At 45.3% G+C, this 13,619-nt stretch overlaps 2 protein-coding genes across 3 annotated transcripts; one reads left to right on the top strand and one right to left on the bottom strand.

Moving 5' to 3' along the window:
* Positions 1–5,490: 5,490 nt before the first annotated feature.
* Positions 5,491–9,597, bottom strand: LOC119171849 (BEN domain-containing protein 5). Its single transcript, XM_037422708.2, has 11 exons — positions 9,266–9,597; positions 9,069–9,208; positions 8,873–8,974; positions 8,340–8,595; positions 8,176–8,223; positions 7,446–7,484; positions 7,316–7,360; positions 7,136–7,213; positions 7,014–7,051; positions 6,117–6,336; positions 5,491–5,648 (listed from the first exon to the last, which is right to left on the bottom strand). The coding sequence occupies exons 1-11, from the start codon at positions 9,456–9,458 to the stop codon at positions 5,506–5,508; spliced, it is 1,302 nt and encodes a 433-aa protein (XP_037278605.1). The 5' UTR covers positions 9,459–9,597; the 3' UTR covers positions 5,491–5,505.
* Positions 9,598–9,729: 132 nt separating this feature from the next.
* LOC142777361 (uncharacterized) lies at positions 9,730–13,362 on the top strand. Of its 2 annotated transcripts, XM_075881691.1 has the most exons (3): positions 9,730–11,026; positions 11,559–11,676; positions 12,029–13,362. In XM_075881691.1, exons 1-3 carry the CDS (start codon positions 9,968–9,970, stop codon positions 13,294–13,296), a joined length of 2,445 nt encoding a protein of 814 aa, XP_075737806.1. In that variant the 5' UTR covers positions 9,730–9,967; the 3' UTR covers positions 13,297–13,362. The 2 variants fall into 2 exon arrangements, with proteins under 2 accessions (XP_075737806.1, XP_075737807.1); XM_075881692.1 differs by lacking the exon at positions 12,029–13,362 and having other exon boundaries at positions 11,559–11,947.
* Positions 13,363–13,619: the final 257 nt, after the last annotated feature.

Genomic DNA, 13,619 nt, shown 5'->3' with positions numbered 1-13,619 from the left:
CGGTTGACGCATTTAAGGGCTGCGGTGTGTGCCGCTTCATTTCCCCCGAGACCTTCGTGACCCGAAATCCACATGATGCGTCTGCAGAGAGGAGGACTGTCCATGCGCTTTAGTAGCCTAATCACCACCGTGGAGACCCTGCCTTTCAGGTAGTTCCGTGCCGCTGTTTGTGAGCCGGTAAGGACCACGATGGGATTTTCACTCGCCTGGGTGGCGAGTGCTATAGAAGCCTCTTCAGCTGTTTCCGCACGTTTGGCGAGGATAGTCGCCGATGCCAGTACCACGCCTTTGTAATCTGTGATGGTAATCACAGGCGAAGGCGTTACGTCCCGGATATCTGGCTGCGTCCCCGTATCGCACCTGTGGGTCATTGTCATGGTTTTTCCAGATCATGTTAACCCTGGTAAGCCGTTTTGCTCGGTGATGTTGAGGATGCATGTCTCGAGGGGCCTGCTGAATTTCAAGGCATTCTCGGAGCTGTGACGGTATTTTGCCTTTGCGTTCTTCGTTGGGTTCTAGAGTGGTCTCGTATCATGTGCGTCGAAGGACGGCTTGCCCTGTGAGTGACAGCTTGAGTGTCTCGACCTGGTTAATGAGGTGTGCTTCGGTGCGTTCTTCTACGTATTGTAAACTCCCATGCGAAGCAATCGGTGAGTGACGGTGGCTGGCGGCAGTCCTAGGGCAAGCTTTGTAGCCTTTCGTATCAGCAGATTAAGATTTTCTTTCTCCGCTGTCTTCAGGTTGAGGAAGGGAGTTCCGTACCTTATGCGGCTGTAATGGAGAGCTTGTAGCATTCTTAGGGTGTCGTGCTTTTTGAAGCCACTGCGGCGGTTAGCCACCTTTCGGATTAGGTGAGTGAGCTGTGTCACGGTGTTCTGCAGCCGGGGTAGGGCAGCGGAGCCAGACCCATCTTTATGTATATTGTCGCGGTACAACGCGAACCAAAGGCAGATAAACGTTGACACAGCGATTCTAAGCAGCCGAACAGCAAGATCATCTTCTTTGTCTTCGATCAGCCAGAGCTCCACTACCTGGTGTCCGCCAAATCTCCTTATAGTCGCTTTTTGTCCACCAGTACACACGGGTCATTTGACCCCCTCATAAAGAGCATCGCCCTGATGCTAGATCAATAGTGCAGTTTTTTTTTAAAGAAAAGTCTTGCGCAGTCACTACCTGGCATAAGGCTTCATGCGTACAACGTGAACTAGTTCAGGACGGTGCTGGCGAAGCCTTGTACTACACGAACTGTCGGGAACGACCTCGTAAGTAACACCACTCAGTCATTGCAGTACTAAGTGGCCCGAAGTATCTCCTTGAAAGCTTTTCGGAGAATCCTCGTTTCCGCATGGGCGTCCAAACCCATACTCTGTCGCCGGTCTAGTGAACGACTGTTCTGCGCCGAGAATTATAGCGGTTTGCGGCGTACTCTTGCTGCTGCTGGATTCGCAAGTGTGCTAGTTGCCTTGCTTAGTCTGCTCGTTCTGTAAACATCTCGGCGTCCGGGTCAATGTCGTCACATTCGTGCGCTAGCATCACATCTAACATGGTTCGTACTTCCCTTCCGTGAATTAGGTTGAACGGGGTCATCCGGGTTGTTTCTTGCTTGGCCATGTTGTATGCAAACGTGATATATGGCAAGATTTCGTCCCAATTTTTGTGTTCGACGTCTACGTACATTGAAAGCATGTCTTAAATTGTTTGGTTCAGACGCTCTGTAAGCCCATTCGTTTGTGGGTGGTTGGCGGTGGTCTTACAATGGGTTGTTTCTATGGGCATGAGGACTTGATCCAAAAGATCTGCCGTAAATGCGGTTCCCCTGTCTGTGATTACGACGCTTTGTGCACCATGCCGCAGGACAACATTCTCGATGAAAAATTGTGCCACCTCCGCTGCTGTACCTCTCTGGATAGCCTTTGTTTCAGCATAACGGGTAAGGTGACCAGTCGCGACAATAACCCAGTGTTTCCGGCAGTAGAAGTAGGAAGTGGGCCCAAAATATCCATGCCAATGTGGTCGAACGGTGTTCTTGGAACCTGCACGGGCTGCAGGAAGCCAGCTGGTTTAGTCAGCGGTGACTTCCGTCGCTGGCAGTCGAGGCAAGTACGAACATGGTGCTTTACGGCTATGGTCAGCCTTGGCCAGTAGTAGCGTTGCCGTACTCTGGCCAATGTTCTCGTGTAACCTAAGTGGCCTGAAGTCACCTCGTTGTGGCATGCTTCGAGTACTTCGGAGCGAAGGGCTGCTGGGATGACGAGCAAATAGGCAGATCCTGTCGAAGAGAAGTTTCTTTTGTATAATACTCCACCCCGTAAGTAAAATGATGACAGCGCTCTTACGAAAGCAGTTGGTGCCTTCTGAGATCTTCCGTCCAGGTAATTATTTAGGGCAAGTAACTCAGGATCTCCACGTTGTTTCTGCGCAATGGCGGTCGTGTCGAGCACACCGAGGAATGCTGTTTCCTCATCGGATAGAGTTGCCGGTTCAATGGGTGAGCGGGATAGACAGTCAACGTCCATGTGGCGATTCCCTGACTTGTGTACGACCGTCACGTTGTACTCCTGCAGCTTGAGACTCCAATGTGCTAATCACCCATCCGGTTGGATCTCTGAGATTCGCCAACCAACACAGTGAATGGTGGTCGCTGATGACTTTGAAAGGGCGGCTGCATAAATACGGGCGAAATTTTGTGACCACCCATACCACGGTGAGGCAGCCTTTCTCAGTCGTGGAGTAGTTAGTCTCGGCGCGTGTTAGTGTTCGGCTTTCACAGGTGATTACTCTTTCTGTGCCTTCTTGCAGCTGCACAAGCACAGCTATCAGACCAACATTGCTGGCATCAGTGTGTAGCATCGTTGGGGCTTTCTCATCAAAGTGGGCAAGCATGGAGGCGTCTGTAGTCGCTGGCGCAGGTTCTTAAAAGCAGCTTCCTCTTCGTTGCTCCATTGGAAGGCAACGTCTTCTCTCGTGATGCGGGTTAACGGTGATGCGATGTGTGCGAAGTCCACGATGAATCGCCTATAATACGCACATAGGCCGAGGAATCGTCGGAGAGCCTTCTTATCAGTCGGCACCGGCAACTGTACAACAGCTGCAATTTTTTCAGTATCAGGACGAACACCTGCGTGACTGACAACGTGGCCGAGAAATTGCAGTTCTTCTTAGTAAAAGTGGTACATTTCAGGCATCAACGTCAAGCCCGCGGACCGCATGGCTTGTAAAACTACCTCAAGTCTTTTAAGGTGCTGGTCAAATGTTGCGGCGAAAACTACGACATCATCAAGATAGACCAAGCAGGTTTTACACTTCAACCCAGCAAGTACGGTATCCATGAGTCTTTGAAAGGTAGCAGGCGCTGAGCATAAACAAAAGGGCGAGACTTTAAATTCATATAAGCCATCTGGTGTCACAAAAGCAGTCTTCTCGCGGTCTCTCGGGTCTACCTCGATTTGCCAATATCCACTCCTCAAGTTCATCGATGAAAAGTAACGACCATGTCGAAGTCTGTCGAGAGAGTCATCTATACGATGAAGTGGATACACATCTCTTTTTGTCACCTGATTGAGTTTTCTGTAATCTACACAGAAGCGCAGGCTGCCGTCTTTTTTTTAACGAGGACTACAGGTGACGCCGAGGGGCTTTTCGAGGGCTGAATGACGTCATCTTATAGCATTTATTCGACTTGCTCTTGTATCACTTCGCGCTCCTTTGGAGCCATGCGATAGGGTTTTTGGTGAATTGGTCTGGCCATGTCCTCGGTAATTATTCGATGCTTGGTTAGAGGCGTGCGGCCAACTCTTGATGTTGTCGAAAAGCAGTCTTTGAATTGGGCCAGTAGCTCAAGAAGCCTCTTTCGCTCGTTTTTAGGCAAAGTAGTGCTAACGTCGATAACTGGTGTTGAATCAAGTTTTGGCGCCTCGTCGACTACTGCCAAGCAGCCTTCTTCGTCTGTGATATCGTCGAAGTAAGAGACGGCCATGCCTTTCGGAAGGTGCCGGCACTCACCACTAAAATTTGTCAGAAGCAAGTCCGTGCGTCCAGCGGTGACACTAGCGATAGCTCTTGCGACGGAAATGCCGCGTGTGAAGAGGAGCTTGCTTATTCGGTTTGAAACTCCTTCGCCGTCAAACTGAACAGCGGATGCCACAGAAACAAGCGTGCAATGACTGAGGAGGGAGAACCACATCGTCATCAGTTAGACGCGATTGATTTGGTTGCGCCTGTGGACAATCAGGTGCACCCGAACTGTTGCAAAAACGTGATCAAACTGCCTGTGACATTGCTACGTAGCTTACATATCAGCGGTGAGAAGACGACAACTAGGAAGTGTTCTGTCGGTTGTGGGTGCTGTATTCCATCTTAGTCGATGCTATACGCATTAGTGTCAATATACATTTTGAATAGACACGCATTGATCTTGTCATTTTTACGGAACATCTTTGTGGCGGAGGTGCTGGGAACTTCCCTGTCTTCATCACGAAGCTCTGCAACGGCCGCATCATCATAGGTCCAACATTGTCACAGGTTGAACAACCATCGTCCTCACAATATGCCCCTTAAATGACTTCTACGTACGTCATTCAACATCCTGCTCGTGATTCCGGTGTATTTTCCGGTCAGGATGGCGCTGACGTCGACAAATGGATCAACCGGTACGAACGGGTCAGCGCAAGCTATAGGTGGGACCCGACTCTTATGCCTGCCAATGTGCTTTTTTACATCGATGGCCCACCGCGGGTATAGTTCGAGACGCACAAAGCGGATATTACAAGCTGGGGCTGCTTTAAAGAGAAGATCTGCGACATTTATGGCGACACCGTTGGGAGGCAGATCGCAGCGCGTAATCAACTGGCGGCTCGTGCACAGACGTCGATGGAGTCGTACGTCGTGTACATTCACGACGTAATCGCCCTATGCCGCCAGATTGACGAGCACATGAGTGAGTCTGAGAAAGTGGCCCATGTGCTGAAAGGCATAGCAGACAACGCCTTTAATCTTTTAGTGTACAACAACGTTGCCACCGTTGACGCCACCCAGGTGAAAATTTCCTGTTGGTTTTCTGTTGGTTCCAGTATTGATGGTTTATTAGCACATTCCCCGTAGTTGATGGGACCAGTAGGTGATGGGACCAGTAGGTGATGGGACCAGTAGGTATTGGAACCAGTAGGTAATGGAACCAGTAGCTGATGGAACCAGTCACTGAAACCAGTATCCGAAACCAGCAGCTACTGGTTTCAGCTCAGGGTTGCATACATGCAACAAAATTGTTACTCACCGAGATGGAGGACGCCCCCAATCAACAAGGTGGTGCCCAAACGAACTCAAATGCATGTTTCTGCCCAATTTAGCAACTTTAGGGTTACAAGCACATAACTTTTATGGCTATCCAGATGGTTGTGCCATTCGATTAGTAAGTCAGTGCTTATTGTAACTTGCACGTTCTACATTCCTGTGCCAAGTTAACAGCATGCATTGGGCGTTAAACAAACAGCCTTAGTGTTTAAGAATTTATTGTGCTTGATCGTCAAACATCTGCTTGCGCACTTTCGATTTCAGGAGATCTTGGATCTTCTCAGCCAGGATCCTGGGCAGATTTTTTTCCGTGTCAGCAGTGTTGACGTCTTTCTGCTGTCCCCAGTGCTTGAGTGTTTCTACAAACAGACGAGTCGATTTTGAGCATTAGACAACAAAAAGTAGTGATTGCGGCAACGACAACTGCCACACCATAGAGGCAGAGCTTGGGTTTGAGCACTAAAGCTCCGACATCACTGGATTAGGAATGTGCATGACTTAGTTTCACAAGCTCCACAAAACCCAAGTTGTCCTGTTCGGCAGCTGATGGCAGTTAAATTTGGTGCACAGTTTCATGTGCAACAGATTGTCAGTTGAGCATAGGAGCCTACCATGCACCCCATCAAATTTAACCCAAACTCAGAGATATCTTTCCATATTTCCAGTACAAAGTGCAACTTCTGTTCACCCTATATACCAAAATTTTGTTTTGACAACTCGCAAAGCAAACAGCATGAATTTCACTCTTTCATTTTCGTTCATGCTGCCAGGCTGTGTAAAGATGACTTCCTGCATGCGCTGTGGAAAACTATTCATGCTAGTTGTACCTGACACAACAAGAAGTTTCTCCGGTGTCAGCGGCTGCTTGGGCTGCTCCCCCAATGCTCTCTTCCTGGAGCCAACGGTCCCTGTGACGCTCCTAGATGCAAGAACGTTGCTTCCCCATATAGCGTGGGCAGCATCCTTCACCACCAAGGTAGCCTTCTTGTTCCCAAATATTTTTTTTGCACACACACCACTTATTGTTACGCCTTTCGTCAAATGGAACTGTGAAAAAGCAAAATAATGGAGGAAAATCCCTACTGTAAGGAGCAATGAAACAAAAAATGCTGCATGTTACTTCTGCTAAACATACAACAAAACTAACAAATTGTTTAACCAATGCACCTGGCACAACACAACGATGTAGCACATGAATAGTATGTACAGTCTATCACACTTGTCTATGGTGCACAAGTGGTGTGCTGCAAATCAAATGCAGTAAAATGTTATTGGTTACTCTGTTAGAGACAATGCTTTTGAGCCTGTGCGGTTCATCTAGTATATTCAACTGCACATGAATGCAAGAAGTATCAGTGAAATTGAGTATCTGCTTTAGAATTTTGCCATATTTCATCCACACAGCACTGCTCAGGTGCTCAAGACAGGTGTGATCAGCACTGTACACCTTGCTATTGCTGATAATAAAAAAGAAAAACTGTGTGCTGGTCCCAACGGTATTCATACTTCTCTCAAAAAGTACACTGAGTAAAACTGAAGACTTGAGCATGCTAAAAAAATAAAAATGGTAAACATGCTGCAAGCAAGAAGCTTTAAGAAAGCTTTCGTAATTAACTATACCACCTAGATCTATAGAGTAGCTGTGACTACCAATAGAAAAAAAAACGGTTAAGCATGAAAAGCAGCTGCAGACAGTGACATTAAATTTCGAGCAAATTACTTACAGAGCCATCTTCCATATAAATGAAATCTCCATTTGGGCCTGCAAGAAAGATATCAGGTCCTTGTCATGGCACAAAAAAAAAAAAATTATTGTCAGAATATCTGAGGTGACATCTGAGCTGACCTGGATGTGTAGTGTTCTTTTCTCCACCAACAGTGCTTGTCCTTTCCTCTGGTTCTACAGCAGTAGATGAGCACGGTGCTACGCAACATTTAGAATTATTCAAAAATGGCTTATCTTGGTGCACAACTTGCTCTAATTGAAACAAAGTTTACTGTCTATGAAACCAGAGCTGTTACTTACGGAGAACACGTTCACTGCAGGCCATGTTGTCCATAATCAACAGATCTAAAGTTACAAAGATATAGTGACAGTAACTGTCACTCCAGTTTTGAAATGCAGGGAAGTATTATAAAAGAAGCAAAGTACTCACTTCCGACGAAGCTTTCTCCTTCATCTGTCTCAGAATGTGCTGTAATAAAAATGATTCAGGTGTAAAAGTTTAGATTTCAACCCCTCAAGCCTGTTAAATCTGGATGCTTTTGTTTAAAGCTTCATGCTAGTCAGAGCGTGCCTTAGAGCATTGGCTGCTTCTAAAAGCTACGATGAGGTGCACATCTCCAAGTCAATTCACTTCGGACTTTCAAACCAAAAATCACAATGTAACATAGCGATAAACCATACCAAGGAAAAATTTTGTTCGTTCGAGGTTTTCTCGATTGGCTACTCTGTTTTACAGTTCAAACTTTACTTTCATCTATCCACCTCCACTTTCAAAGAACCAACATCATTTCATTATCATGGCACTAGCATCTTCTATATTACATACTGACTGAAGCTGCCATCTTACTGCAGAACAGCTGAACTTACACTCCAAAGTTAATTCATGCTGTGTTTGGCGGGCACTTTTTCAAAACAAATAAAAAGTGCAGCACTCTTTGAACTCGTTCGGCAAGTTCATCAAGTAAAGCCAAATCTCTATAACCTTTACTTTGCACATACTACTGAGCGAGTTGCTTAGACAAAATATGAATAAATAAATAATAAAAAAGCTGACTTCATTAAACAGGTCAAAGTATGCTATATTACTGTCCCAGTGAAATATGGAACTGATGCATTTACTCAAGAGCATAGGTGTATGCAGTTCTTATGGGGAAACAAACCTGACAACATGCCCCGACTGCAAGGCACCCGGTCTTGTTCTACTGCAACTGCATGTACACAAAAAAAGGGTGCACAAGTTTTTATGTAGCACATGAGTTGTCATGTAATCATTATACATGGAGCTTTTGTCAAGTAAATAATGCAGAGCAAAAAGCATTCTTACGCTTGAAAAGCTTGCTTTCAAGGGATCTCTGCAGGCTTGCAACCTGCTGCTTTAGAAACTGGTTGTCGTGCTGCAGCTCCTCAGCACGCAATTTCCACATGTCTCTGTCCTTCTCAAGCTCTTTAACCACCAGCGCCTTCGTTCTCGCCTTCCACACGTCTTTCTTCTTCTTCATTTGAAGAATTTCACTTTTTGGGCACAATTCATCACTATCGGAGGACCCGCTGTCCGACGGAGTGTCTGTCCCTTTCCTTGGCTGAAATTTCATCATGCAAAAAATGACTTCATGAATTCACTAGGATGGCTTGGTGGGCTAGTTGGTATTGCATCTTGAAGGCTACTGTGCACAATAGACAGGAACAACAGAAGCAACACAAGTATCGGCGCTTCACTTTGTGCTTTCTTCTGTTGTCCCTGTCTATTTATTGTGCCCTAGCTGTAGCCTTCAAGGGTCTCATGAGGGTTTTGCTTTCAGTAAAAAAAAATGCTTCTTTTATAGTACAGTGCACTAATGAAGACCATGGCACACTTACCTGTGCTCTAGGTTTACGCCCAGAGTGCGCTTTTTCCAGATTCTTTTTAAGAATTTCGTCATACATGTTTTTTTTAGCATTTGCTCTGTCGTTCTTTTGTTTCTGAAAGAAGTCGAAAGCACAATTACAGATGATGATCAATGCAAGACCAGCAAGTTTTCAGCCGTTTCAAAATGTAGGCAGCATAAATAGCAACCTTTCTTTCAGCCTTTTTTCTTTTTGTTTGGGACTCCACGAGCTCATCAGGATCATCATCTGACGTCGTTTCTTGCATAGGTATTTTTGGTATCACCAACCTCTTGGCCCGCATTTTCGCGCGGGCGTCATCTTCGCTTTCTGTAAGAAATTACGACTATAAAATTGGAACCGTAACATTTCACATACCACACATACCTGCCAGCATCAAGACTTGCGTGTTGTACAAACCAGTGTTTGTGTCATCCACGGGGTCTCGCCAGTACGCGCTGTAAACAAAGCGGTTGTCGTAGTCGCTGGTGTCTTTGGGATCAAACTTCTCGATGTCATGCACGTGAATGACGTGTAACCGTTTGTCGTGATCGTCCAGGAAACGAACAACAGCGTACATGGTAGTACTGATGATTTAACAAAGCCTTAAATGGCATCACACACACACCAATCTCTGAAAAAAATGTAGCAGTCGCGTGTCGCGCACGTGTCGTGTCCATTAAAAATAACACCATAACAACTCCTAGCGGCAAGACTGGGCAATACCAATAACTGCGTGCGGAACAAAATAAATAAATAAATACACCTATAAACAAATAAAAAATGCTTTAAATAAGCTTATAAACAGGTGTAAAAACTGTTCATGTTATAAACAATGTATAAACTTACTAAGATATAATTAAATAGATATGTGTTTTTGAAATCCGGGTTGCAATCCAACTAATTCAACGCCGTACAAGCCAATCCAAGTCGTTTGATTGTGTGAGATCATGGAGAATGTGCGAGTCCGAGCGAACTATGAGCGAACTGTCGTGATTGTGCGCGTGAACACAACGTGTGGCTTCATTACTTAGAAGGTTTTCGGTGAGTTTGCAGTGCGATATTTGCGTGGATCCGCACTGAGGGAGTATGCCTCGTAGAAAGGAATACCTAAACCCAGGCAGCGCCTCCGCCATCCCGTATTCAACGAAAACATATCTCGAAAGATCAGCCTCGAGCGTGCAACAATCACGTCGTGGACTGCAGCAGGACACAAATGTCGCTGGCGGGTCGACTGCTCCGACAGCACTTCGCGTACTGACGCAACCTCCGCAGACTGATGTTGAAGGCGACTGTGACTCTGAATCGGCACATGAAGCGGCCCCAAGTGACGAGCCGCAGCCTTCCGTTGGCGCAGAAATGACAGACGAGCCACAGGGAGATTTAGGGAGCTTCTCTAGTGACGATTTGCTGGCACTGACTGTCAATTTTGTCCTCGAATTTGGCATCCCTTGGAAGGGAGTCGAAGCACTCCAAAAGTTGATAATGCACATACTTGAACGACATGATATACCAGTTACTAAATATCTTTTCAAGAAGAGTGTCGGGGCAGAAATAAAAGCCGCCCGGTTACACTTCTACTGTGAAAACTGTATGACGCTCCTTGCCGTAACAAGTGGCGACCTTGCAGCGCGGAATGCAGTGCGGGTAACGTGCACCGTATGCGGGCAACGTAACAGTGGGCCGCAGATGCTACGCGATGGCCACTTTTTCATAACCCTGCCCATCGCAAAGTTGCTGTCTTCGTTACTTGCCGAGAATGATGCGAGCACTGCACTCCACGAAAGACTGAATTCAATAAACGAGAGTATGTCTGTCGACAAAGATGAAATGACAGACATAATAGATGGCACCTTATACAGGGCACTTAGGCGCGAATTGACATCAAAAAATGATATCACTCTCACTGTTAACAGTGATGGAAGCGCCGTGTTCAAGTCATCGAAGTTTTCTGTGTGGCCCGTTCAAGTGATGGTGAATGAACTCCCAGTGTACATGAGGCAGAAAAATGTGCTTGTGTCTGCTCTGTGGTATGGCCAGAAACATCCCGACATGACTCTCCTACTGAACGCATTTGTTGAACAAATGGACGGTTTGTCGACCAGTGGGATCACATGGAAGGCAGGCAACGAAACTGTGCATTCCAAGGTAATTTTTTTTTAATTATTAAAGCTGCTTGAACAACACGACTTCAAGACATTCTAGTTGTAAATGCTGCACTGAGCTACAATGCATAGACGAGGCTACATTGTTGTGCCAGCTAATTTCTTCCAGTCATGATGAAATCCAGGCCACTTGGGCATAATGACACCATGGAGGATGGCACACTAGTTCATCTTTGTGTGTATTCTTTTCTAGTGCGACTTTATCTCTAAATACTGTCAATTATCTAAGTGTCAAAGTGGTATTTACTGCATTGTGTTTACTGTAACTGTTACAACTTACGGAGATCATGTCCCTTTATGCAAAAGCATGAAAAGTGCTTCTTCTGAATGGATTGTTATCAATTGAAAACTGTTAATAACATCACCCGATCTTTTCCTTGTCCTCAATGTCTACTGCAATAATTGACTTGTGTCTGGCAAAGAAAACAAGCCCTCTATCCATTTCCTTTTTGTTGTACTTCATTGCAGAGGGTAGTTAGGGCTAACAGCTTCCTTTTTTGTCCTTGCTCATGCAGGTGTACTGCTTCAGCTGCAGCGCTGATGCACCAGCACGGGCAGCCATGCAGCACCTAACCCAGTTTAATGGGTATTATGGCTGTGGATGGTGCTTGCATCCAGGGGCAGCTGTGAATGGTTAGTAAAGATGTCGCATTACTGCATAACATGGAGTCAGATTTCTGACTAGATATGTTGATCAGAGTTTCTCTCTTTTTTAGCAATTTTTATGTAAACATTCACCTTGTTTAATGTATCTGGGGTTGCCATTTCTCATCTCAGAGGCAAAAATGTGCTTTATGTCGTAGCGATTCTATGTTTCCAAATTCTGGCACATAGTATGTTTTTCTAAATGTGTTCTAGAAGTAAATTCTCAGAAATATCACTGAAAACAAGTGTGCCATTTACAATCAAGCTTAGCTGTGCGAGATTTTACAAACTTCTAAATTTGTGAGGTTCTCTGTTTTTTTTTCTTACTATTGCCAAACAGGAACTGTCAAGTATCCTGTGGACACTGTTTCACCTGACAGGACAGCAGAAGGCACAAAGGAAATCATGGCCAAGGCTGCTGAAGCTGGAAGACCAGTACAGGGAGCAAAAGGCATCACGCCTTTGATTAATCTTCAGCACTTTAATATAATCTGGGGCTTTACTCCAGATTATATGCATTGTGTGCTTCTAGGTGTGGCACGGCAGATGACGGAGGACTGGCTCTCTAATGTAGGCGAGGAATATTACATTGGGGCACCACAAACTGTGGCAGTATTAGATCAACGTTTGTGCTCTATAAAGCCGCATAGCTGTATGCCACGACTTCCCCGCTCAGTTTCTCTGAGAAAGTATTGGAAAGCCTCGGAGTGGCAGCAATGGCTACTGTATTTTTCATTGCCTTGTCTGGAAGGCCTACTTCCACGGCAGTATCTTAAACATTTTGCATTGCTTGTGAAAGGTATTGCCCTTCTTCTGCAGGACACAGTGTCCCTCAGTGACATTTCTGTAAGCACAGACTGCTTGGTAAAGTTTGTTGTCGACATGCAGTTTCTCTATGGAGAAAAAAACATGACTTTCAATGTACATCAATTGTTGCACATGGCTCAGAGTGTTCTGAACCAAGGACCTCTTTGGGCACATTCATGTTTTGCTTTTGAGTCTAACATTGGCCAAATTAAGCAGCTGGTCACATCAGCAAAAGGTGCCCCACTGCAGATTGTAGAGCGCTTAATGATGGCCAGCAACTTCAGGTATCTAAAGGCTTCAGCTAGCCCTTGCACTCTGAAGTTTTTGACAAAAGCTGGCCCATCAAATAGTAAAGGTGGTTTACTGCTCAGCAAACCCCGAGCTGTGTCTGACCAGCTGCTTCACCTTGTGCAGGACCATGTTGGCAACATCGTTAGGGGCCGTGTCATGGAACATGACCGAGTGATTGTATCACCGGGTGTTCGGTTTCACAGTGAGCAGTACTCAAGGCCGAACAAAAGTGACAGCACTGTATTGCAAATATATTTGGGAACGTGCTTGAAGTTGAAGCACATTGTTTCTATTAGGGATTCGTCAGGAAATGTAAGGATTTTTGCACTGTCAAACAAATTCTTGTCACGTCGTGCATTTGGCACTGAGCACATAATGAAATCAGAGGATGCGAATTCCCAACAGCTAGTGGAGCTGTCTGCCAGTGTTGTCCCTTGCAACTATGTAGAGGTCAATAGAAAGTGTTTTTTTCAGAGAATTTCTTTGAAAATGCTCTCTGGTGGTTGTTAAAGGGACGCTTAAGAGCAACATTGAATTAGTTTCATCATTCTATAAAAAGGTCTCATCATATAAAAATCGCACCAATACCTTCTTATACCTACTTTTTGTACTTTTTGTCAGAAACACTTCACATCTGTAAAATTAGTTTTTTTTGTTCCTTGTGTGTTGTGGCTTTATTAATAATTCACTGCTCAAGCCACCTTCTAAATTACAATGATATGAGTAGAAACCTCAGATGTGTACACCGCATTGTCATTGCATGTCAAGCTGTTAAATGAATGGGCTGTTAAAAAGAACCTCCACATGTCAGTGAACTGCAGGTGTAGATGTTT

Source organism: Rhipicephalus microplus, chromosome X (genome assembly GCF_043290135.1).
Source record: "Rhipicephalus microplus isolate Deutch F79 chromosome X, USDA_Rmic, whole genome shotgun sequence".
Classification (NCBI taxonomy): domain Eukaryota; kingdom Metazoa; phylum Arthropoda; class Arachnida; order Ixodida; family Ixodidae; genus Rhipicephalus; species Rhipicephalus microplus.
The sequence above is the reverse complement of the archived record's forward strand: the minus strand, read 5'-3'. Positions and strand labels throughout refer to the sequence as shown.